The sequence below is a fragment of the Catharus ustulatus genome, chromosome 1 (assembly GCF_009819885.2).
Source record: "Catharus ustulatus isolate bCatUst1 chromosome 1, bCatUst1.pri.v2, whole genome shotgun sequence".
NCBI lineage: Eukaryota > Metazoa > Chordata > Aves > Passeriformes > Turdidae > Catharus > Catharus ustulatus.
Genome location: NC_046221.1, coordinates 138,741,384 through 138,765,699, shown reverse-complemented (window position 1 = coordinate 138,765,699; position 24,316 = coordinate 138,741,384). Strand labels below are relative to the sequence as shown.

Genomic DNA, 24,316 nt, shown 5'->3' with positions numbered 1-24,316 from the left:
GGCTGGGGTTTTCTGTATGTTGTATTCTTGGAAAACAGAACAAGGCAATTGCTTTTCTGTTTTTCTCAGTCTTAGTGCTTCAGAAATATGCCTTTAGTGGTTTGCTCCCCCGAGCTCTGTTCCTACCACCTACTTCATATGGACACGAGAATGGATCAGGTTTGACATATCTGGCTCTTCCAGATTTAGAGCACTGAAAGAAAACTGTCATGCTGAATTTGACAACTCTTTGTCTGCATATGCTGTGATCCCCCAAGGCACTGAGCAGTCTGACACCCTGTCAATTATTTTCCCAGATTTGTTTTCAACAACCCCAGCTGCCTTTCTGTCAGGTAACTTCTTCCATTACCTACAGGCTGCTAAACAGATTACCCTAAACATCTTTAACAAACACACAACAGCCTGGCCCCAGTCCCACCTCACTTCATCCCACAGAGTAATCACCACCCTCCTCTGCAACCTCATTTTCTGGATTTGTGATGGTAAAGAATGTGTATCTTGGAGCCTCTCAGCTTGGTAGGTCCATCAGTCACTGCTCCTGTCAGCAGAGCAGGCAACTGCCATGGAAGTCATGGCTCAGCCTGGGAAAAGACCCTTCACCAGGTGAGTCAAAGGCAGCATTTACACAGCTGCTCTGAGGGAGCCACAGAAAGAGCTACAGGAGCAGCGTATTACCATTCAGCCTTCTCACCGTGCTACAGGGAACGCCAAAATTGCCTTCTGGGCTTCATTTGAGCTTCCAAAAGCTCTTGCCAAGCACAGAACGAGAGCTAAGGGTTTGTGCTGGCATCCATTTTGAGAAAGTTATCTGGAGGATAGCATGGGAGCCGGAGAGCTTGTGAGAGCTGCTCTCACTAGACCAGAGCTTCCTAGGCTCCCAAAAATGTTCATGTATTACAGCTCACAGGAGCTGATCCAGATGCTCTGGGGTAGTTAACCAACGTGCAGCAATTGCAGTAAGAGCAGATGTGTGCTGTAAACTACACCTGATTCAACATGATGAGCACAGACATACAGTACAGCTGATGCACAGATAGCACAGGTTTAATTATCCACAGTTTGATTATCCGGTGTTGACATGGTTTTTATGACTAAATCACCCTTGAGACACCCGGAATCTGGAAATCACAACCAAGATAAAAATTTCCTTGCAGCTACATAAAGTCACAGTACTTCTCTGACAAATTTTGGCTGAGAGTTTTGAGCATTTTTAACTTATCTGGTTTGCAGTGTATTTTACAAGGAGTGAAGTCTTAAGGCATAAATCATTGACTTACAGGAAAACAACTGTGTAACAATATTACAAGATATACAGAACAGGATGCACTTGGGTTCCAGTTTCTGTTCACTGGCTCACAGAGACAAGGATCATAAATCAAAAATAGAGAATGGAAATCAAAGAAAAGTAACAGGAAGTGTCAAAATGAAAACCTGGCAGAAATTACCAATAGGAAGAAAAAAACCAAAAGAGATACTCCAGATGGTTTTTTAAAAAATAAAAACCTGGGAAAGACTCAGTGAACAAAAGATCTACAAGCAGAAAAAAAAAAAGATTATATCTTGGGTGGGGGCTTCCATTTCTTTCTCGCATACAAGCCAGGTCTATCGAGGCAAGAAAATATGTATCTATTAAGAAGATGAGGGAGGTGATCCAGGATAAAACCATATAAACATCACCTCCTCTCCTTTCTTCCCATGAAGCACAACTCTGGAAACTGTGATCCTAGAAATATTTCAATCGGGCTTACAATTCAAAAGGTTCATTAAATCCAGGATTATTACCATGAGAGAATTTGATCAGAGCAGCCAGGCTGTAAAGTTTAAGGGGCTCTTTATTCACACATACCTACAGGCTGCAGCACTCACAGTCACACGCCAGGAGCGTGTGAATCCCAGCCCTGCCAGCACCAAGCTCTTTCCTCTGGGGCCATCTGCTGGCTTTCCTGCAGATGCTTCCCAGGACCTTTCTGGGACCATGATTGCTTTATCAGGTGCATCAAAGGTGAGCAGTGAGGAGCCATTCAGCATGATTTCTCAGGGAGCTGCAATCCAAGCTGTGCTGGAAACTGCATTTTTCTTTCCCACATGCCCCCACAACTCCCATTGCTGGTTCCCATTGCACATTCTACAATCTATCTTTAAGAAGACTTAAAAAATCCAGCCCCACTTCCAATCTTCCCTTACAATAAGATGTTCTTTCTTCCTCCTTCCCCATGTGTTTGCCATATTTAAATGGTCCTGTATTTTAATAATTTTGGGAGTAAGGCACACTAAATCTTTCCTCCAACAATTCCAGAACACATTAATAAATTTGCCTAAGACTTTCAAACAAAACTGTGAAAGAGGAAATTAGGTTGAACATTTGACATTTAGAAAGAAAAAATCATTAACTGATCCTTGTTTAATTTCTCTAAGAATCAAACTTAGTCAATAGACTACCAACTCAAGAATACATTACATTTTTATTTGTACATGATCATTTCAGGATAATTTTACCAACCAGCATATATTTGTATCATGCTGCTACTAAACTACAGCGTATTACTGTAAATGCCTTTTCAAGTTCCTTAACTCAGAATGGCTAGATGCTTAAGGTTATCATTAAAAAAACATCCCAACAAAATACCAAACACAAACAACCTACCCACACCGCCTCAGGCAAATCAAACACCTTTCTCCCTTTACCCCCAGCATATTTTACAAGTTTTGTGATTGTTTGAACAATATTCATGAACCGTACTGTAACATGAAAAGACCTTCAATTTTAGTACATTCCATACAAAACTAAATTTGTGTTTTGAGGAACAAAAATATCCTCCGTTATTAACAGAAAATGTGCACTGACCCACCACTAGCAATTTGCCTCTGAAAGGCTCATTACCTTCCAGACTAGAGAGACAAGACTGCTAAGTTTCCAGTTTAAGAGCTCCAGTTGCTATAATTCAAAATTATATAGCTTGTCTATATTTTATTTGCATTTCATTTAAGCATTCAGCTTTCTCTACATAGCTCTGTTGCAGTGCAGCTACATGTATTCAGGTAGGAGGAATCAGGAAAGCCACTTGCTATATACACTGGATCAGACTGCATGCAGTTACATGTGAAAGTGCACTGTAAATTTACAGTCCATCTGAGCAAAGACTTCTAAAATTAAGACAATTATATCCTGTACATTGTTACAGCATCCACTGCTTTGAGGAGAAAAAATTAAGAACATGCTTCTTTAGATCATGATATTGATCTGTTAGAAATCCTTAGCAATGCAGACATCAAAAGTAATTCTAGTCTCTTTATGCATTAGTTATTTTCTTGAATAATGCTAAAAAGCTTTTTAATTATTTCATAATCTTAGAGCTGTTTGGGTTCAGAATAACCTCAAATTAGAGACAAATCTGAAAGGCCACAGAATACAAAACAGAATTCTTTGGTATTTTTGGCATTCTACTGCATTGCAATGATGCTTAAACCTCAATAGTAAGTCTTGCAAATCTGTACTGTAAAGATGCTGGAGTCCTTAACAAAACAAGCCCTTTTTTATCTGCTGGCTGGTTGTGTAACATATAAATTAACCCAGTCAAGCTAACAAAACCCAGTGCTTCTCCACAACCTGCAGCCAATGAAAAATCCCCTCGAGTGACATACCCCAAGACAGTCCTGGAGCAGTGGGAAGTAACATCTGGAAGAGCATCTGACCAAAGACCAAGAATGAGGTCTCCATGGTCCTCAGTTGCTTCTTCATCCAGAATGCCTGCAGAGTCACTCTCTAGAGATTTCACATTATCCTTTTTCTTCTTCTTCTTCTCCTCTTTTTGCTTCCGTACCTTGTCCTTGAATATGTCACGATGTTTGGGTTCTTGTGGACCACAGAAGAGTTTGTCTTTGCTTAGACGCAGCAAGTCATCTTCTGTTGGGATGCAAATCATGGCATGTAATTCAGGGTTCCCCTTTCTCAAGAGTGACAAGTTGACCCAGACGAGAGCCCTTGGGTAGCTCATCAAGATTGGCAAAAAAACATCTTCAGTCATTTCCTTCTGTCCCAGTCGAGAAACAAGGCGGATTCGCCGATCTTTCCCAGCAGTGGGGTAACACCAGGCTGATACCTGCATTAGTAGTTTCTCACTCCTATTAAAAATTTTCAAAAATAAACATCACAGATAGTTATTAGCAAGCAGGTCAACAGAAATCCAGCACCCCACATATTTGCAAGAGCACACTTTAAAAAAGCCCTGGGGCTTTCTGTAACCTTCCAAGCTGGTACTTGTATCACTCTTAGCCTAAAAAGAACACTGGTGAATGGAATTCGTGAGTCTTCTTCAGAAGAAAGGGGACATTACTTGTTAAAATCCCCAAAGCTTGTTAAAACCACAAACACTCTAAAATCTCCAGTGACACTAATGCAGTCCAGAACTTTCAATGTTTTTTTCCCCTGGTAACCACACAAAAATGAAAGACCTGTGTTCTGGCACTTTGCAATACTGTTGCTGCCCTCATGCGTTGCACTGCAGCGTAGGGGATTCTCTATTTTCTAGAGACCTTGTTAAGGAGTGCAAGAACCACCTGTGGTGATGTATTAGGGAAGAGAATGCAAGATGATTTTCACAGCAATAGCCCTAAATCCACAAATATGAGCATCTAAAAGCTCCATCAACCTGGAAGAAACAGAATACGCCAAATCTAAGAGCCCAGTAAACTCCAGAGTGTTAAATTTAAGATAATTTAAGGAGTTTTCTTTATGTAGTCATCAATTTTGCTGGAGAAAAGCAGGATTTCCACTCAACAGCAGATTCTGATTAATGACAAAACTATTTAATCTCACTGTATTTGGAAGAAATAATTCTCTCATCTTAATAATCAAGGCTGAGCTCTTCCTTTCCCCAACTGATACAAAAAAAAAAAAAAAAGTGTATCATTTTGACATACCTGAGAACAATAAAGTCACTTGTCTTCGTTTCACCTCTCTCACCAAAATCTTGGATGCTTGTAACAGCCTCTGTCTTTACGGCACCTTCAGAACTTGTTATTTCCATGGCCTCCTCCGCCTCACCAGTCTCAGGGGAAGCTTCTCTGACCACTTCTGCTTTGGGGTCACAATGGGTCTGTCCTTCAGTAGTGCAGCAGTCAGGGTGTGGGGAAGAAGGACATAAAAATCCTCCTGAAGCTTTCATTCTTCCTTCCCAGTTCTTGGTCAGCTGTCCCCAAGGACAGATGAAAGGAGACAGAGTGCCCAGCTTGACGTAATTTGCCCTTTTTGCAGGTGGACGTCTAAATGATAAATCAAGTAAGTAGGTAGGAATATTTTCAAAATCAAGTATATAAAACAGAAAGGGAATGCACAATTAACCTTCTACCCTCATTGAACAAGAAATTAAAAATTACAATCTAAAAAATGGTGCTGTATTTCTGTCAACAATATCCTTTCAGCCATGCTGGAAACATCTACCTGCTGTGACTGACACCACCATCTTTTCTTGCAAACTTCTCTTACTTTCCCCTCCTACCTGAAAGGGGAACCAACACCAGTTGGTGCAGAGGACACTTCCAGCTACTCCAAACTCATGGTTAAGCATTCTCTTTGTTGCAGAAAAATGAAGGCAAACTTCAGAATACCTGATATTTAAAATTAGGCACCAAAATTTACCCCTTAATTTACTTTATTCTTTAACACTTGGTACATACTTTGACATAGTCCTTTGCATTCTCTTACCTCCTCCCCCATTCGCTGCTCAGGAATCTCAAAATAGTTTTGTTTATTTTATTGCTATGCAGCCTTGTTACAGCTCTATAACTGAGCATGTCTCTGGGAATAGAAGAGTTTAATTTATATGCCCTGTTTAGCAGAGTTAAATATATCTAGAAGTCCTTTCTGTTTTATAATACTGAGATTTAAAACATTAGTGAAAGATCTCAATAAAGCCCAAGTCTAAATGAACACAAAAAAAATAATTAAGGGAATATTTTAAGCAGTATTCATTTTTGTCATTCTTACCATCAATTTTTAAATTAAAGTTACCGTTTGAATTTTTCAAGAAGACTGGTTTCCAGTTCTTTGGCAAACTGCATTCCTGCCTGGCAGTCTGGGAAATCATTTGGAGTGTGAGGTATTCTTTGGTATTCAGAATGCTTTATTGCCTCTTGCAAGCCACCGACTCGTACACCTCGATATATCTGTTATAAAAATCAAACACCCAAAAAGCAATGTTTGAACTGATTCCACGTTCCTAGCTGAAACAAAACATTAATGCCCAGAGGGTATTTCCTTAGAAAATTGTGAGTCTAACACTTAAGCTTTAAAAAATAAACTTAAGCATTTTTTCTACAGTTATAGATGCTAATTTCAACAAAAAAGTTAGCCATGCTCTTCAAATTTAATTCTGAATAACTATCAACAAAACTGAAGAGAATTTCACAGGCTCTGATCTTGTACATTGCCAGGAATGTTGTATTACTTTGACCGCCACTGATATATTTTAACCATACAACAGGTATCACTGCAACTAAATCCCCTGCACATTCAAAAAGCATCATTTTAACTGCAAAAGTAGAATTGTATTAAAGTATTAAAACTGTATTAAAACTGCCACCTAAACACTCAAAGCAGGATGCTTCACACAGCACCAAAGGAGTATTCAAGCTTAACTCAAACTTTGTTTTAAGCTGTCTCCCAAATCAGAGATACCTTAGTGATAGAGGTGTAGATTGCCAAGCTGAAAATTGATTAGCAGCAGGCACCTAATTATTTATCTTTAGAGGCATAGTTTGAGCTTTCTCTCGTGACCCCCCACTGATTTGCTGCTTCTAGATTGCCATGTGGGCATAGTTGTACCCAACAGAAGACATGGAAAGCTATTGTTTAAGTTTCAAGACCAAGCTTCCGTCATGAACCAGTTCATATGCCATTTCTTAAAGTGAGATTTTGATCCTGTCATTGGGAATTGGTTATACAATGTGAAGTACACTCTCTAAAATCAGTTAATTTAAACAAAATTATATAAATTATCAAATTTACTTGCAATTTGCCATTAAAGTCACTTACAAAAGGGATCCAGAAAGCCATGCCCCAGCCCTTTGGGAGATAGATATCCCAGCCACTCCCCCATCCTGGTCGATCTTCTCCAGCCATTTTCCCTGGCTGCTGCACCAACAGAATGGGAATCTTAGATTCACCAGGACCCAAATCAAGGTGTGATCCAGGTACCAGTAACTGAGCTCTCATATGGTTTAAATCCTGAGAAGGAGGAGACATTGCCCATAAGTTAATAACCATTCTTCTTCCCTCTTCCAGATACCCTTCCAAGATACAGAGAAAAGGTGAGTTTACAGCTAGGGAAAATATAGTAGTAATACACTACATTTGAAGATAATTTCATCAAGGCATGAAAAATTGTTTTAGAAAAGAGAATTAAGCACCCTTTTTTAAGCACCCTTTTTCTCCCCTCCTTACTTCCATAGTCCTTGATAGAGAGCAGGTAACAGGTACAACATAGATGAGGGAAGAAAAACAAGTTTTGCAACTTTGCATTTATAGACTTGTGCACAAGACTAGATTGAACAGGCGCTTTCAGTCTGTCAATACATAGAGCAAATTGAACTATATCCAAGAGATAGGAAGATTTGGTCATCAAATAATTTCACATAAAGCATGCTAGCACAGAGGTTTCATCAATCAATAATGTTTTATATTCCATGGTACCACATTAAGAATACATTTATGAAAAAATGTAGAAAGACCATCAGACTCTATTTTATCAGGTAAACACTAAACTTCATGACAGCATAAAGAATACTGTCATATATAAAAAGATTTTGGTGATAACTTAATGTGCTAGTGTACTATTTTCTAAGTACTCTGCTTTTTTTACACTGTATCAGACAGTTTGAAAGAGCACAAAATTAATTTTCAGAAAGAATATTTAGAAACATGTTTTTGTCACACAAATGTTTTCTGATTACAATGGTGCAAAAAGCTCACCACCTCTTGGGACTAAATCACCTTTATGCACTTTATGGGCTGCCCTCCATTGTCAATGAAAATGTCAAGGTAAGAGATTTCAAACACACAACTGCAAACTTGAAGTTCTCTACAAATCACAAGTTATTGCCCAGAACACCCACAGCATAGTGTGCTGTTGCTCAGAAACACAGAATTTCTTTCCTTTCAACTTCCAGAGCCTTCCTGTGTCACTCTTTTCTGCTGCACGAGTCAAGGTGATGTACGAAAATCCAATTCCAAACCTTTCTGTTATATCAACCTACAACTATAGTACTGTAGGCAATCCAATAAAGCTTTATTTTAACTGAATCCATGGTCAATGGCTGTGCAAGAACATCACGCAAAGGCTACAAAAAAACACTTCATGTCAGCAGCTGGATACTGTGGTATTAAGGAAGCTCTAGATTAACATTAGATTTATACAAATTTTCAAGAGTCTGTTTCTATGGACTCTATGAACCATGAGCCATTTCTTCCATGGCAATCCACCTACTTAGTTACCTGCTCTGAGATTTTATTTTCAGTGACGTTCTTACAGATGTCATGGTCCCAGATAAAGCTGTGAGCACACTCTGCAGGTACACCCTTCAGGTACAGTTGCCTAACTTTATCATTATCTACAAAAAGAAAAGAACCTTTAAAAAAAATTCGAACCATTTGGGTGGTGTAAGTACCAAATTATCAAAGCCACTTCTGTATCATAAGTATAATGCGCAGACAACCAAGAAAAACCTAATTAAAAGCTCGACAAGCATCACTGCTTCTGGCATATCCTACTATCACACATTTTTCCAAATACAAAACACGAAATCAACTGTTAATGTTAGAAAGACTAACCTGGTATTTTCTCACCAGCATTTCTTCTTAACAAAAGACATGACTGTTGGCAATGTAAATTAGATCTTTACGTACCACCTTTAATATTCTGGAATCTGGCCTTTCTGGCAGAGTGTGAAGCTCAATATATTTGGTGATAATCAGAAAGAGCAACACTGCAAAGCCTGAAATAAGCATGCCTAAGCAAACTGGTAAGAGAAGGAAGAGTTACCTTTGAGAAATGTACATACAGGAAACATTTGTATGGCTATGACTAGCATGCAATACTTATTTAGTACTAGCTTCCTGTTCTGAATCTTTTCAGGCTGTGTGCTTCAAGGAAGGGACTATTCTTGCCTATGTCTGCACAAATCAACAGTTGTACATTCCTGAAGACAAACAACAATTGTAGCTTTAAAACGGATTGCTAAAGTATTAAATAACCCAGCTCTTCTTCAGTTTTAGACTCCAAAGAAAGCAAAGAAAATGTGTACCTACCTTTAGTGATTTAAAGATTAACAGCCTTCAATGTACAGTACCATATGTAGTGAATGCTGATCCATTTAAGTAAAGCAATTCTTATCAAAAAACAATACAATGAACCTATTAATAGTTCTGTGATTAAAAACTTAGAGGGACTGTTCCTTATTTCATCATCCACAAGGTCTTACATATTACAGGAACATAACATGTTAGGGTTTGTTTTGTTTTTTTAAAATTATTTAAATCTTTTTAAAAATTGTTCTGCTAACTTTTCCAGGTAATATAGACAAAGACTCAAAGACAGAAGATTTGGATTATTCAGTGGTACTAACAGTGCCTAGCAATAAGTACTGCCAAACATAACTGTCATAATTATTTCTTTAAAATCCACAGTTTTTAGGATGCACCCATTACTAAAAGTTGCAAAATCCTTTGCAAGAAATATTAACTACTGCAGCACTTGTGACAGTTTGATGATGTTACTGATACTTGCCATGCATTCTTGCTAATGAATTAGATTTATGTGAGGAGAAGAAAAGCAACAGAAATTATCAGATTACAGCAGCATTCCTTCAAATTAAAACCAACAAAACTAAAAAGGGAATCCTTGCAAATTACTCCTTCTCTGACAAAAAATTAAGAACAGGAAACTGAGCAGGAACCTAAGAGAGCTCAACACTCCTGCAGGCAGAGTACACTGTGTCTGGAGATAAAGCAAGTATTAATGCCTAAAAAGAAGGAGAAAAAGAGGAACAAAACTGTGTGTGGTAGTGGTAGGGAATGCCTTCCTGACTTACAGATAACCAAGGGGGAAGGGCACAATTACAAACACAAGGTAAGGAAAGTACCTTTTTCATCTTTTGCACAGAAAACATATTCTCTTTATGTTAAATTATTTAAACATGTTCTAGTTCCTTCAACTGCAAATTATTCACTGCAAATTTCTCTGATTTTTTAAACATTTCTACTACTACAGTTCAGGCAGCCTATCCTTGTCATATTCTCAGAGTTCTTTGCAATTCCTGTATTCTATAATGGCATGAATATTTGTTTCCCCACTATAGAAAGACCTTTTAAGTCAGCCTCTTTTCATCCCCACCACACATCCAATATCCTCCTTATTAGCCTAAAATATTCTTCTCTAACTTGGTACATTCCTTCTCTTTGATCCTCACTGAACCTGGAGAATTTACTCTTTCTACTAAGCATATTATAATTCAAATCATAATCCCAAATCCTCACAGCCAGTTCTTCTTACCTCTCTCCCGTTTTCTTCGGTCCGTATTTTAAGATTTCTGGGGAAATAACCTTACTGATGAATAAGTTGCTGGTAATAGTGAAAGTAAGATATTAGGGCTAGTATAGGAAATAGGAAGATGCACTACTAAGCGCATGAAGCTCATCAACAAGCTACTTCTGCTGGTGCCAATGGCTGGTGTCTAGACAATACAGACAGATAGAAGAAGGTTTTGCTCCATTTCAAGCTATTGATCTGATTTGCAGATGGTTATCTGTCTCAGAAGACAGGCCTAAGTGTTCTATTTGAAAATTTTCGTTCTCCTCTTTCACAAAAAAGAAAAAAAAAAGCAAAAAACAGAAACACTGCCCTGGAGCAGTCTGGGAGCCCTATGTATGCAGGGAGGGTGGGTGCAGGACAGCTGGGAACAGACACCTGCACCTCTGCAAGAAGTGCAAGTCCAGGCATGGACTCAGCTCTGTGTCTGCAGAAGAAACCTTATTTCACATATCTTTCATGGTGTATTCTCCTTCTATGCATTTCATTCACTGATCCTGTAGAAGTTTAACCATATTCCATGTTGACTGTTTTTTAAAGCAGTGGAATTTGTTTTCTCCAGACAGCAACAACATATCAAAATGTAAAGTGTACTTTAAACTGGAGAAGAGGACAGTACTAATGTGCAGTCATGTGGGAACTGACTGCTTACTGGGAGTCCTGACTCCAGCCTGAAGAAATAATGACAATTGTTTTGACGAAATCAAATCAGCCCATGTTCATAACACACAGCTTGCACACATGTATATGCATTGAAGAGATAAAGTAACTGGGAAAGACTGAAATTACATTTCATTTGTTAGTGTGTTACAGGGAAGAACTACACAGGCTTATCTCAGAACAGCATTTTGGAAAAAAATAAAAGCAGTATGAACAGATATGTATCACTCTACAGAGTGCATGTATGACAATCCCCAGCAAAGGTGATGGCCGTAACTTACCTAAACTATCCACTCATTTGACAAACAATGTATCTTTAAATTAGTAAAGTGTAAGAAAATCAGTTGGCTTTTATAAAATACTGAAGAACAAGAGAGGTTAAAACACATGGAAATCTGTATGCTAACATATACAGTGCTATTTCAATCTTACTAATATTAATCCTAATAGTACTTGAATGTCCAAGAAGCAAAAAAAGGGAGGGAAAGTGTGGAATACACCAGTGGTTCCCTTTTATTGCTCAGTGAACAGGATGTGATTAAGAAAATTAATTGCTATTAACATTTTTAATAGAAGTCAGCTCACAATATTACTACATCGGAGTAAGGTCACAACACAATCAAGGCTCAGAAAGTTTATGTAATTCCAAGTCTCATAAAATGATTTTTTTTTTCAGAAGGTGGAAATGAATATAACTGAAATGGAATTATAGATCTTAGAGAAGTCTTTTTTTGGGGGGCAAGTTCTACAGTAGTATTGTCCGTCTTCTTTCATCCTTCTGCCTATTCAACTTTTTCAGTTGTGTGTAACACTAAGTTATTTAGCAGAACCTAAATTAGAAGGTATTACATCATTTACCTTTCCTTGCTAGCTGAACAAGGACCTCCTCCTTATCCTAAATAAAAGTCAGAGTGGACAAAAGCAGTTTTAATTCATGATGAAAAAAAATACTCAAAGAAATAAAAAAGCAACACCAGCTTTTCTGAGTATTTGTGGTATGGAAAATACTTTGCAAGTGAAGGATAATCCCAGGTAGAAAGATGATGAAGATGGACATTTCTACCCAGCTAAAGAAAAAAACACAGAGGTGCTCTTGACCACCTATCTTACACCATTACCTCTTTACCACAGCCATCCTTCCTGAGGGAAAATCAGCTCCAGCAGCAGGAGAGAAACTACTATGAGACATTTTAAATACCTAAATGCCTTCTGTTGATCTTGCCTTCTTGAACACATCCTCACAGGCATGACAAGCAGATTGAAAGACACTAAATTACTTTCTGCAGTTGCTAACTCTTCTAGCAGCTTAAACCAGCATCTGTAAACAAGTGCTACATATCTCACCTTACTTCTCAGCAGGAAGGAACCAAAGTAGAGGTCATGTATGCTGCAGCATTTCCAACAGGAACACTAATGATGAGAAAATTAGCTGAGAACTAATTAACAGAAAGGCTGCTCTAGGTACAGAGAGTAGGATAGGAGGATGTAAGAAAATGAAAATTGTGCAAAGAGCTTAAAGGCAGTAACTGAAGTAGGTGTTCAACCTGACTTAAGTGATACATAAGACTAGATTATTCTAGTGTCTTGCAAACAGACCACGAAGGAAATTCAGTATTTGAAAGTCTCTGGAACTTTCAACTTGTCCTATTTGCTACTGCTTGCTAGCTGGCTAACACATTTCTCCTATTAGGTGAGGCAGCTTGTGTCCAGTCAACCTAGTTGAGAATACCTACACTGTACACAAACCCCACTGTATCCTGTACATTCTTTTGCACATTTTTAGAGGACATTCACATCCATCTGAATTTGAATTTTGCAATGAAATGTCGTTCTGAAATGAGAATTTCAGAAGTTACGCTTGCATCTTTCATTTTCTATCATAACCAGCATCTTGGCCATCTGAAATATTAATCCTGCAAAGGTAATAACTTTTTCACAGTGGAATTGCAACTTTCAACACTGCAGGCCTATAAACCAGAAATAGCAGGTATCTTCTTGGAGAGAGAAACAGCATCAGGAAGACTAAACACCAAGCAGAAACTTACTATGGAGTTTTTAGCACCTGGTTGGCCTTGCCAGGATTCGAACCTGGATCATCTGTATGGTCAGACAGAGGCTTCCACTGAGCACAAGACCAGCTTTGGTGCATGTCCCTCCCTCACAACCGCTGTTCTAAAACCTATGCAACTTTCAAGCTGTTTCTCTTCTGTCAGGGGCTCTGGAAATGGGAAATATTTTGAACCAAAACCTAGAGGAAAACAGCAAGAGACAATCCATAGAGGATAACAGTAAATGAAAACAACAGCATAGAGAGAAACTAAATCTCTTCATATAATATAGACAAGGGATTTTACCTTGATATTTTTGAAAGTCTGGCACAGCTTTTGTCTTCTTTTTTGGCAAATTGACTCGAGGATCTCCAACAGTGAGGCCAAGTATTGTACCTGGTGGCATATCTGATGGTGAACTCATCCCTTTAAAAACACACAAACATTGCCATGAAACCACCAATTATGCTGTGGTCTTTTTCTGCACTAGTATTTTGTGCATTTTTGCCTGCAGGGATGTGACACCACTGTAAGCCAATGAAGCAATCCAGAATACTCTGTTTAACATGTCTTGAAAACTTTCCAATGCTTGTTAAATGTTCAATAACAAAAAAGTCAACAAGAGCAGTGCAAGACTTGGTTTGCAATTATATTTACATTTAGCATAGAGGTAAGGTCACTGTCACAAATTCAATGCATTCAAAGAACAACGAACCTTTGTTTTGCATGTGTAGAGAGACAAAGGAAATTTAGTAGTGTTTTGTGAAAGTTTTACCTCACCTCTGCTTAACTGCCTTAATTGAATAGACAGCTTGAGTACAATGCGAGATCTACCAAAACCAGTTCCTTACCTTCTTCAGTGCTAGAAATTGAGGAGATACTGTTAGCTTTATGACAATTTACAATTCAAACAACCAAATACACTACTGTTAATTTAGAAATTAACATATATAAACAAAGCATAATACTTTGGAGGTTATCATTTTATCTGTGGGCATATTGTACAACTTACTGTCTTAACTTGAGGAGTATGGTAAGAGAGTGAGAGCGTACATCAGACTGCATATCCCATCAGCAATCCCAACGAAGATAACAAACAACATTCAGTTTCTCTATTAAAGAGTTTGAAGTACACAGAGGATTTAAATTCCCTTAAATACCCTCAATGTAACATTCTTCAGTTCTCTGCCATGCCCTGGAAAGTACCTAAGCACATTCTCAAAGGCATGACTCTCTTGATCATGCAAAAGTAAGCATGTCCAAATGGATGTCAACTAAATTAGCATGCCAGTTTTGACCACTAGGTTTTAAGCTTTCCCCCACTTCCACCCATTGCACCCACATGCCCAAATACCTTCCAATAGCTCAAAGATAGCACTTTGACACTGATGAAGAGATACTTTTTCAGAGTCCTTGCAGTTTTCTACCCACCAGTTATTCAGTTCTGTTTCTGAATCTGCCATCTCCTGGAAAACAACATATCTAATTAAACTCAAATGGTTATTCATTATTTTCTATCAGTATGAATTCACTCTCAGTTTGCCTTAACCACTATAGTCACTTCCTTCCTCTTCAGGTTTTAATCCAAAGTATTTTTTTCCTGACGAAGTATAGTCCTATACGTCACAATAATCTCTAATAAGATGTACAATTTAACCTGTGTTCCAAAAATAAATAAAGCAATCCACAATACTTCACAATTCTGTCATTAATTATTTCTCACAGAAAACCACAGATTTCATGGCCTCATCATGTCTGCTTCAAAAGACAAAAAAAGCCCCATTAAAACCACAGTGATGCCAAGAAGTGATGAAAAACCTAAATCCAGGAGAAATTCCATATTTTATCGAAAACATGTAAGTTTTCTGTACCTTACATGTCTTGCACCCTAGTTCTAGGTGCTCTAGCTCATTGCTTGAGAAACAGGATGTATGGTTTGTCAAAGAGAGTATGAATTATTCTGGACGTCTCAGCAGAAACTACACAGCCTACTCAACAGCACCACTTTTTATTTTTTATTTTCTTCCTACTCCCACTTAAAATCCAGGTGGGAGTTCTTCCTGAGATCAGTATTAGTCAAGAGGCTCAATACAGAGAAGCCACCAGGGTAATAGACAGGTTAGCCTTTTGAAAAGTAAGGCTGGATAATTTATGGGTGTTTCTAACAAAAAACAAAGAAATTAATACAAACCACCACACCTGCACATTCTAAGAACATTAGCACAATTACACTAACATCCAAAGTCATCCAAAGGCAATTTCCTTACTGTTTGGACAGAAGCTGCTTTCAGGGTCTCTGTAAGGACGGAGTTCGATAGTGGGCCGATCAGCCGGTATCTGAGAATCTCCATGCTTCTGTCACTGAAACAGGAAAGTTTCAGGTGAATGTACAATTGTACAACACACATCACTTTCCCCAGTACTGTTACGCCAGACATGCAGCTATGTTGTGTGGTTATGGGCCAGTTTCTGACTCTACTGTGAACAAACCTGATTGCAATGCCAGTAGTCCGTGCGATCCAAGAGTAGGACTGGAATGGATCTCTAGTGCCATCACCAATTATTTTTTTTACTGGCACAGCTTTTTCTCCTTCTTTATCCTCCTTCTTTCTTTTATTGCCAAGCTTCATAACGACTTCCACTTGTTTTTCCTCTTGAATCGATGTTGTAACAGGCTCAGTAATACATATTTCTTCAGGCTCTGAACACTGAAAAATTGCTTTTAACTCCCTCAGTATGTCCTTAAGGAAAATGAGGTTTGGATTAGGATGACATGCAGTGCACTGCAAACCTTATGTATACTTTTAAAAATTATACTCCATTATTTAATTTTCCTATATGGATTTCAAGGAAAAAAATTTAATTCTGCTGAAGTGAAAGGCTTGCTAAGAATAGCTGAAAGTAATATAGAAAGTTGCTAGGAATTTGTTCTCTTGAAAATTAACATAAGAAAAACTGCCTGTGCACAACATTTTACTTTCTTCATTTTTGTTTTTCTTTTTTTTTAAGATGATAGCTAAGTATCAGATTATTATTATCTGTGATGATGCTGAACTTAGCCAGATGGGGGTGCCAGTCCTGAAGCAAGTGACACCACAAAACTTTTCAGAAGTCAGATACTGAACACCTCAGCAGCAAGCATCCTCTGTACAAGCTTTATAAAAAGGACATGAATATTCTTAGAGTGGAAATAGTTTTCCAACTTTTAGTTCCTGAAGCCGTGTATTATATCCAGTGCTTCCATACTTTTCAGATGACCTCTTCTTATTAAGACTTAATGTGCAGTATTAATAATGCACAATACATAAAGAAATAAAGAGTTCAACTACACAGGGAAAAATACCTGCTTGAGAGCTGGATGCACCCAGATCCACAACTGTCTGTTTTCAGATCCATCCCTGGGTTTCCAAATAAATGTAACAGGACCAAGCATATCCTCAGGATAGCGATCTGCTTGGTAAAGATTCAGAGAACCCTCAAATCTTCCAGACAGACAAGAAGCCTCCTGAAATGTCAATCCTAGAAAAGAAGATGCTTATTGAAGAACAAAATAATATGCTGTTTAATAAGGAAAATAAAACTGAAATTCAGTCTGGCTGCTGAGTGGCTAATGTTGCACCATATTAATAAGCCACTGAAATAAAAATGTCCAGTCCAACTATGACATCTTAATACATTTTTCACTCAAAATCACAACTCATTATCAACTCTGTTACTACTATTGAGAGTGATACATTACTAAAAAAGGAAAAGGATGAGTCATCCTTCAGGCTATTCAGAATCTTTCTTTTGAACTATGAAAATTTTACCTGTGTCAATGCTACATATTCGAGCAAGTTGCTTCAGAAGCTCATTCTCTTTACCCTTCAACTCCAGGCAACAATAATATGATAAGTCCTGAAACAATATGACAGTGTCAAAGTGAGAATAACTTTAAAGTGAGCCTGTTAAGAAAGCACCAGACAGGGCTTCACAATTTACACTTCAGTAGAAATTTTTCGTTCTCTAAAATTTGCCAAAGTGAAATGAGTTTCCTTTTAAACTTAAAATTAATGGCTGTAGAATGGTGAGGCATTTCTCATTTAAGTGTCAACCAGCCTCTCAAACCAACAGATCAAAGAGGACACAAATTATCTCTTCTCAATAGCTGCTCAGGGGGATTATACAAGGATTCAGTTAATCTCTTAGCTCTTGAGAAAACTGAAAATGTAGTATTTCAGTCATAGTTACCATAAGACTCCTTTAAAGGTTGATCTTTTTCTCTCTGAAACTTGCCACCCAGAATTACACTTATAAAATTATTCATTTCCTACTTAGCAGTTTTATTAAAAGCTGACACTACACTACTTCACAGAGACAGAAATATTCATTATAACTAAGCAGTTCATCACTTCACCTTGGCAAAATATCAAACAAAACATGCAGATGTGGTACCTGAAGAAGGCAGTGCTTTGTCATGGCTCGGTAACAAGCCCTGTAGCTCTTCTCTGTAGGGCTGTTTCCTAAACAGTATCCCCATTTCTTTACCATATGAAATCTCTTTGCATGCCAAATATGGGTTTCCAGCCAAATATTCTTTCTTTGCCTGTGATTAAACTCTGCTACCAAATTTATGTGGCGTCTTCTAGCTTTGCGGCATTTAGTCTTTGACTGTTCTTTTTTCTGATGTACAGCTTTCTCTGCCTGTTTTTTAGAAGAGAGGATACTGAAGTAAATCTCAAGAGAAAAAGAATCTGTGAAGAAAAGTATTGAAATATAATAATACAGGAAGCGTAAGTTATACCATGTTGGATCATTCTTGAGGGTAACGAACTTTGAAATCTTCTACACAAATCACATCCCCAGAAGTGCATCAAGGTTTGACTGAAACCCATACATAAAACAAAATCCCCACACATTCAGAAACTTAACAATGAACTGTAAGTGATGCTACTTCCTCTGTGAAGCTTGTGCCACACACCAATACATTCACAGGAACAAATCAATGTGACATGGAAAATGCCAGAAGATTTGGGCTCATACAGAAGCAGTACAGACAGACTGACAGAAAGGACCCTAGCAGTTCTACAACACGTAGAAGTGGATGAGAGAGGACTATGGCAGTATCTTGACCAAATTCTTGTTAACCTAGTCTGAACTGAACAGCTCAAGGTCTGAACTATTACATGTAGATTCATGACGAGAGAGGAAGGTGTGAGTCAATCAACGTTTGATTTTTCTTTTTGTGAAGAAAAGTGGTACAAAGAAATAGGACTATAAGACATTCAAAAAGATTCTTAGAATAGTCTTCGTAAGCTCACCAAGAAACACTTGACAACAGACCACTGGTTATAAGAATAGCAAAGGAAAGAAAATGACAGAAAATCAGTGCCAAGAACACTTAAAATACTGAAGCAACCCATGAAATCAAACAAGAACTGAAAAAAACAAGGAAGTATCTTCCCATCAGACCCATCATTCATCACAGAGAAGGAAATACAAGCCACTGGATCAATGGTAGGTGACTAGTTCAGAATTAGACAAAAAGGGATGTGGCATTGTAGGTGAAAAATATACATCTTTAATCTTATTGAAGATAAGAGATGGTCCAGGTAAATGCTTCAATGAATATGGTAATCATAAAGGATCTAAGACAAATGAAGAAAATGCAGTAGAATTGAAACGGGTAACTTTGAAGATGTAGATCAAACACTGAAAAGTAATAGGCAAAACAAAAAACAAGTAACAGAGATAGGACAAGCTGCAAGAAAATGCGAGCCTAAGACCTGAAGACAGAAAATGTAGCAGAAGAAATACAGCTGCACCAGGTCCAATTAAATAATCTCAAAAAATCCAAGAGTTGTACATGGAGTGGAAACAGGGATGGGAGAGTATGTGTGAGCATGCATGCAGAAGTCAGAAAGGCTGTCATATTAAAGGAGTTAAAAAAGCAGGACACAAAAGAACCAAACATAAACATTAGAGAAATCTAGATTTAACAGGGATAACACAAAACTAACTATGGAAAACAGCCCACGCATTCTTCCCTCAGCTCCCAGAAAACAGGCCCAAACTGCATCTCTTGTCATGTCTGACAAAGCAAAAAGAACATGAACCAAAACAGTAAAATGAGATACAGGATGTGAAGATCCAATAAAACACCCTAAGAAACATGTAATTGGTGTGTGACAGGGAAGTATCCAAAACAATTTCTGAACCATGAACAATCAGCTTCAGGAACTCAGGGTGGAGGGGCAAGATCTCAGCTTCAAGACAATGCAAAGGAAGAAAATAATGCAATAAATAAATTTATCAGTCAACCTTGATATATAGAAAACTTACCAAGCAAACTCAATTGACCACTTTAAGAATTCTCAGAGATGATAAAATAATCAATGCCAAACATCGGCAAGATCATTTCCCAATAACATCCTGCTGAGTAAACTTTTAATTTTCCTTTTTAAACATACAGGAAGGCCTCAATGAGTAAGAAGCAACTAACCCCCATACCCATAATCTGACTAAATGCTGAGATACTGCCAGAAGTTGAGTTTCATGAGCTGTTAGGAATAGTCAATTAGTAAGTCTTAAGTTGCAGTCTGCCAATAACCCCAGTGTACCTCCCACATTTGAGCTGTAACACTTGAACCATCACATCAGCTGTGCTGGCTTGAGGTTGGCATGGTCACATCCTAAAGCTGGGATGAGATGCAAGGCAGCCAGGTCTTACTGAGGCCTCTTGGACCACCTGGGACCAATGCACCACCTGAACAACCTAGTGGACTCCTTTAATCACTATTCTGATAAAGCCGGGTGGTTAGTGAGACCTACTTGAGCTACCACCTGAAACTGAGGTGTTCCTGCATTTCATCCAAATGTCAAAGTTTAGGGTACTCAAGAAGTCTGGCAGAAGTTCAGGTCTGAACATTAATAACTACAGAGCTGAACACAGTGCTTTGGCTGTGCCCACTACATGAAATGCTGTAAGTCACACATATACCTCTTTTCTGGCCATCTCTTGGAGCCGCCTGGGCAGGCGTTTAACATTGTGACTCATTGCTCGCCTTCGCATGTGCCTAGGGAGAGTCTGGAAAACCAGAGAGTTGGAAGACTTCTGTGAAACTGCTTTCAACATGGCTTTGATCTCAGCAGCACGAGCTTGAGCAAAGGTAGACACTGGAATGAAAAGAACGGCATCAGAGCATGACAAACAGCAAAAAAAACAGAGGAGCATACTGCACGTAAATTACGGAATTACTCCTAGTACAGCAGTACTACTGCTTGACATAAAAGTAAGTACTGTGCCTGTCACTGAAGAAATTTCAGTTCTTTACATATCCTGAAGTTCACAGATATGGTCAAGAAAATATTTATACATGAATGAATCTGAAAGCTGTTTAACCAACAATTCCTATTTGCATTAAATACTTCTTGTTAAATTAGAATAGCAATCTTTTCAGGTGATATTCAGGGAAATGAAAAAATCTTTCGCATGGAAAAAAACCAGAAGCAGTAACATATTACAGACCGTTTTAAAACAACCAAATAAAAATCCAGAGCTTGGTTTCATTTCATGTTTATGGAAGTGTATCTACTATTAGAGCACTGACATATTTTGCAAAGCTGACTTACTCTCCTAAATAAATGTTCTGTTAGACAAAAGCTGTCTTCAACTTACATCACTTTACAAAAGAGTAAAATCAGTTTCATTGGCTACATTAAAAGCAAATGACTGTCAGTACTCATTTTGCTGGCAAACAGAAACCAAAATGCATATGCCTCACTACAAGCAGATGTAACTTTTCCACTCAGAAGTCTAAAAGGACCCATTGAACAAAAGCTTCATTTCAGTTCACAGCTACTTCTGTGTTTTGGAGAAAGTCAGGAAAAACAGAAGAACACTGCATCAATTCTAATTTTTGCTCTTGCACAAAAACAAAGACAGCAAACTTAATCACCAGCAAATTGCCCTGGACAGATAAATTATTACCTCTTCACATATACAAACCTGTTATGTATTTTGGCATTTCTTCAGATACACTCTGGTGTCCTCCTTGCCATCCTCCTCTTCCTCTGCCTCTCTCTCCTTTACTTTGCCCTTTTGAAAAATACTGGTCTTTCCTGTAAGAAGGCCCAGATGACTGATTTGAAAACTTCTGCTGCTGCTCAGAATGAGCATCTCCTGGAAGGTTTAGAGATGAAAAGAGGTTAGAGAAACACAAAATAGTCTGAGTAACTGATAACTCTACTAGTCTTTCTTCATAAAACTGCATTGCACACTCCTCCAATTATATTTAATACCAGAAATTAAAAGAATTAAGTTATTTCTTACAGGAATAAATAAGAATTTTACACTGCCCTGCAGCAAACTTATGGTAGATTAAGTAACTTTTGCATGCACAGAAAATGGTATGCAGTCCAGACTTTGATTCCAAGAGCCAGAGCGAAATCAGTCCCTGCAACATTGTAGTGATTATCATTGTCTTGTCAGAGCAAAATTATTTTTTCTGTTTGCCCCTTGGGTTTTGTTCTATAAGCAAATCTATTCTTACCTGACACATACTTCTTTTACAGCAATAATTAAGGTAAGCATGATACATGTATGCTGGTGCAGTAAGTTACTTGTCTGGTACAAGCACTTAATCTAATACTGATATTAAATAACTAAAGCCTACATTAAAGCTTCCTAAGCTACAGACATACCATTCAGGAGTGCTAAGCACCTAACAAGTACCTAAAGTTTCAGAGGGCCTTGAAGTCCTTATTCCAAGACCAGTGTATATTCAGCCTAACTAATATAATATATTACTTTAGATCATTTTATGTTCAGTTAAGCCTTAGTTAGGATTTCTACTACAACTTGAGATGTGGTTCTCAGGCAGTTCATGTCTAACTAAAAAAGATCCAGACAACCATTTCTATCAACCCATCCACTACAGTAAGACAAGTGCTTGAAAGAACAAGGGGCCATAGCATTCAGGGAGCTTTTCTAGCTAAAATCAACCTGTGTGGCCACAGAAATGGAGTGAGATTAAAAAAAAAACAGTTTTCAGGTTGATCAGCTTTTTAAACACGCCTGTTCCTTTGCCCCAAAAATGCTACCATTGACATGAAGACCAACCAGGAGCAGATTCACATTCAGCAGCATGTTAAATTATGAAAACTTACAAAGGCAAAGAACCTCCTTCTTCCATTTCAAATAAGCAAGAAACTGAAGCTTTATGTTCAGCCTCAGTACTGTTGTAGCCTGCTGCAACCACACATCATGCAGAACTGCACTAATACTGCAGAAAAAAATAATTTGGTGTAGAAACAGAAATTAGCTTTTATGTGGAACAATTCCCTGACCTGAGCTTGCACATGCCTGACAGCAGCATTGCCCAGATACAGAGGTGAAGGTAAGAAGGAAATAGTTGGGAAAGAGGGATGGAAGCTGTCTCAGTCAGCAAATCTGTGTAGGCCTACAGCCCAAAATTAACTTTTATCACAAACACACCCTCTTAATGAAGGAAATAAAAATTGTAATCAGAAGACTGTTTGGCAAAACAGTCACTGACTTAATAACTAAAAACCCCTTAAATTATTTTAGCTATGATATAGATCCATAGTTTTTAAATTCCTATTTAGAATTTTTCTTTTCTGTTTCTACAAAACAGCTCTGTAAAACTGCGATGCTGACACCACAGAGGAATGTTACATGGATGAAAATCCACACCTTTTAACAGAATAGAAATACATAATCATATAATCTTAGAAGTTCCCTGCTACAAAGAAAGTTAGAAAAATGCATTTAACCTGGCAGTGCTCCTGCAATGACATTCCAAAATCTTCAGACACGGCTGAGCATAATTTGCTATGTCATTCTGTCTGCTTAGGAACCCTTCAGTCACCTAAACACACAGTGACACTTAAGGCTTTTTTCATTCAATCACAAAGGTGCAATTTGTCAACTTCCAGAGGCCTCACAGTAAAAAGTCCTTTTATGTGTGAGGTTTTTCCCAGAAATAATGTAGGCAATAAAATATCTAAATGGGGAAATTGAGGTCCAATTCAAGTATAGAGGATGCAGGTCAAACCACAAAGATGAAAAAAGCATCTAGCATCCAAGCTGACAGGACTCTTCAGTCTTCAGCTCCAGAGATTACCTTTGTACAAAATACTCCAGCAGTGTCCCAAGTCACTGCCATTTTAGGGACATGCCCTGCTGCCTCCTGCCAAAACCCTTCACAGACACAGGCCCCAGGAGGCAAACTGGGAGGGCATGCAGATCTGGGGGAAAACCAGAGCATTTATTAGAGCACCATGAGGCTGAAGCAGCCTTCCTGCAGCTCCTAGGTCTGGCAAGGGAGAAACTGGACTTGGTATAACATCCAAATTCATTTTACGACTACGAACCATAGGGATTCGTTATGTAAACGAAGGGATGATAGAGAGAAGCGCATATTCACAGGGTGCAGAACAGCTGGGTTGGAAAGGACCTCTGGAGCCCATCCAGTCCAACCCCCCCCACGGCAGGGCCACAGAGCAGGTTACACAGGAACGCGTCCGGGTGCCTTTGGAATGACTACAGACAGAGAGACTGCACTAGCCTCTCATGCTAAAGAGAATCCCATATTAACGGGATTTACGGCAGCACCAGCACTAACGGAGTCCAGGGCAGGGCAGGAAGCCTGGATACTCCCAGGGCGAGCATACTGCGGGCTGGGGAGAGGAGGACACTGGCCCTGAGGGGGTCACCCTGCCAGCCCCGGGAGGGGCTCCCACAGCCGTACCTGGGGGTGGGCACGCTCTGCTCCCGCCGCCGGCGAAGGGCCCCGGCTCTGCGGGCAGCGTGACGCTGACCGGCTGGTTCCTCATCTTCTTGGCTCGCTTCTTCTCCCGCGCCCCAGACATCTCCGGCGGGGTTGCGGAGAGCTCGGCAGGCGATGGCGATGGCGGTGCAGGCGCAGCCGCAGCCCCCAGCACCAGCCACAGCCCGGAGCTCACTCGCGGCGCGGCCTCCACCAGCACACGTGCACATCCACGCCCCGGCACGGCGCATGCGCG

General features: G+C 38.9%; 1 protein-coding gene across 1 annotated transcript; it reads right to left on the bottom strand.

The window, feature by feature from the left end:
- Positions 1-2,383: 2,383 nt before the first annotated feature.
- On the bottom strand, positions 2,384-24,216 carry POP1 (POP1 homolog, ribonuclease P/MRP subunit). The gene is made up of 15 exons (XM_033071662.1): positions 24,043-24,216; positions 21,279-21,452; positions 20,271-20,446; positions 17,726-17,974; positions 17,101-17,188; positions 16,635-16,810; positions 15,782-16,032; positions 15,559-15,652; positions 14,646-14,757; positions 13,598-13,717; positions 8,492-8,607; positions 7,034-7,225; positions 6,011-6,165; positions 4,921-5,262; positions 2,384-4,122 (listed from the first exon to the last, which is right to left on the bottom strand). Exons 1-15 carry the CDS (start codon positions 24,161-24,163, stop codon positions 3,462-3,464), a joined length of 3,027 nt encoding a protein of 1,008 aa, XP_032927553.1. The 5' UTR covers positions 24,164-24,216; the 3' UTR covers positions 2,384-3,461.
- Between the last annotated feature and the right edge of the window lie 100 nt (positions 24,217-24,316).

What these genes read in the sequence shown, in the direction of transcription:
- POP1 (XM_033071662.1), bottom strand. Translation starts at nt 24,163, where the DNA reads ATGTCTGGGGCGCGGGAGAAGAAGCGAGCCAAGAAGATGAGGAACCAG. An exon ending in AAGCAGCTTCTGTCCAAACA is followed by an intron (nt 14,758 to 15,558) that starts GTAAGGAAATTG and finishes GTTGTTTTCCAG; the next exon opens with GAGATGGCAGATTCAGAAAC. An exon ending in AGTGACTTTATTGTTCTCAG is followed by an intron (nt 4,123 to 4,920) that starts GTATGTCAAAAT and finishes AATTTTTAATAG; the next exon opens with GAGTGAGAAACTACTAATGC.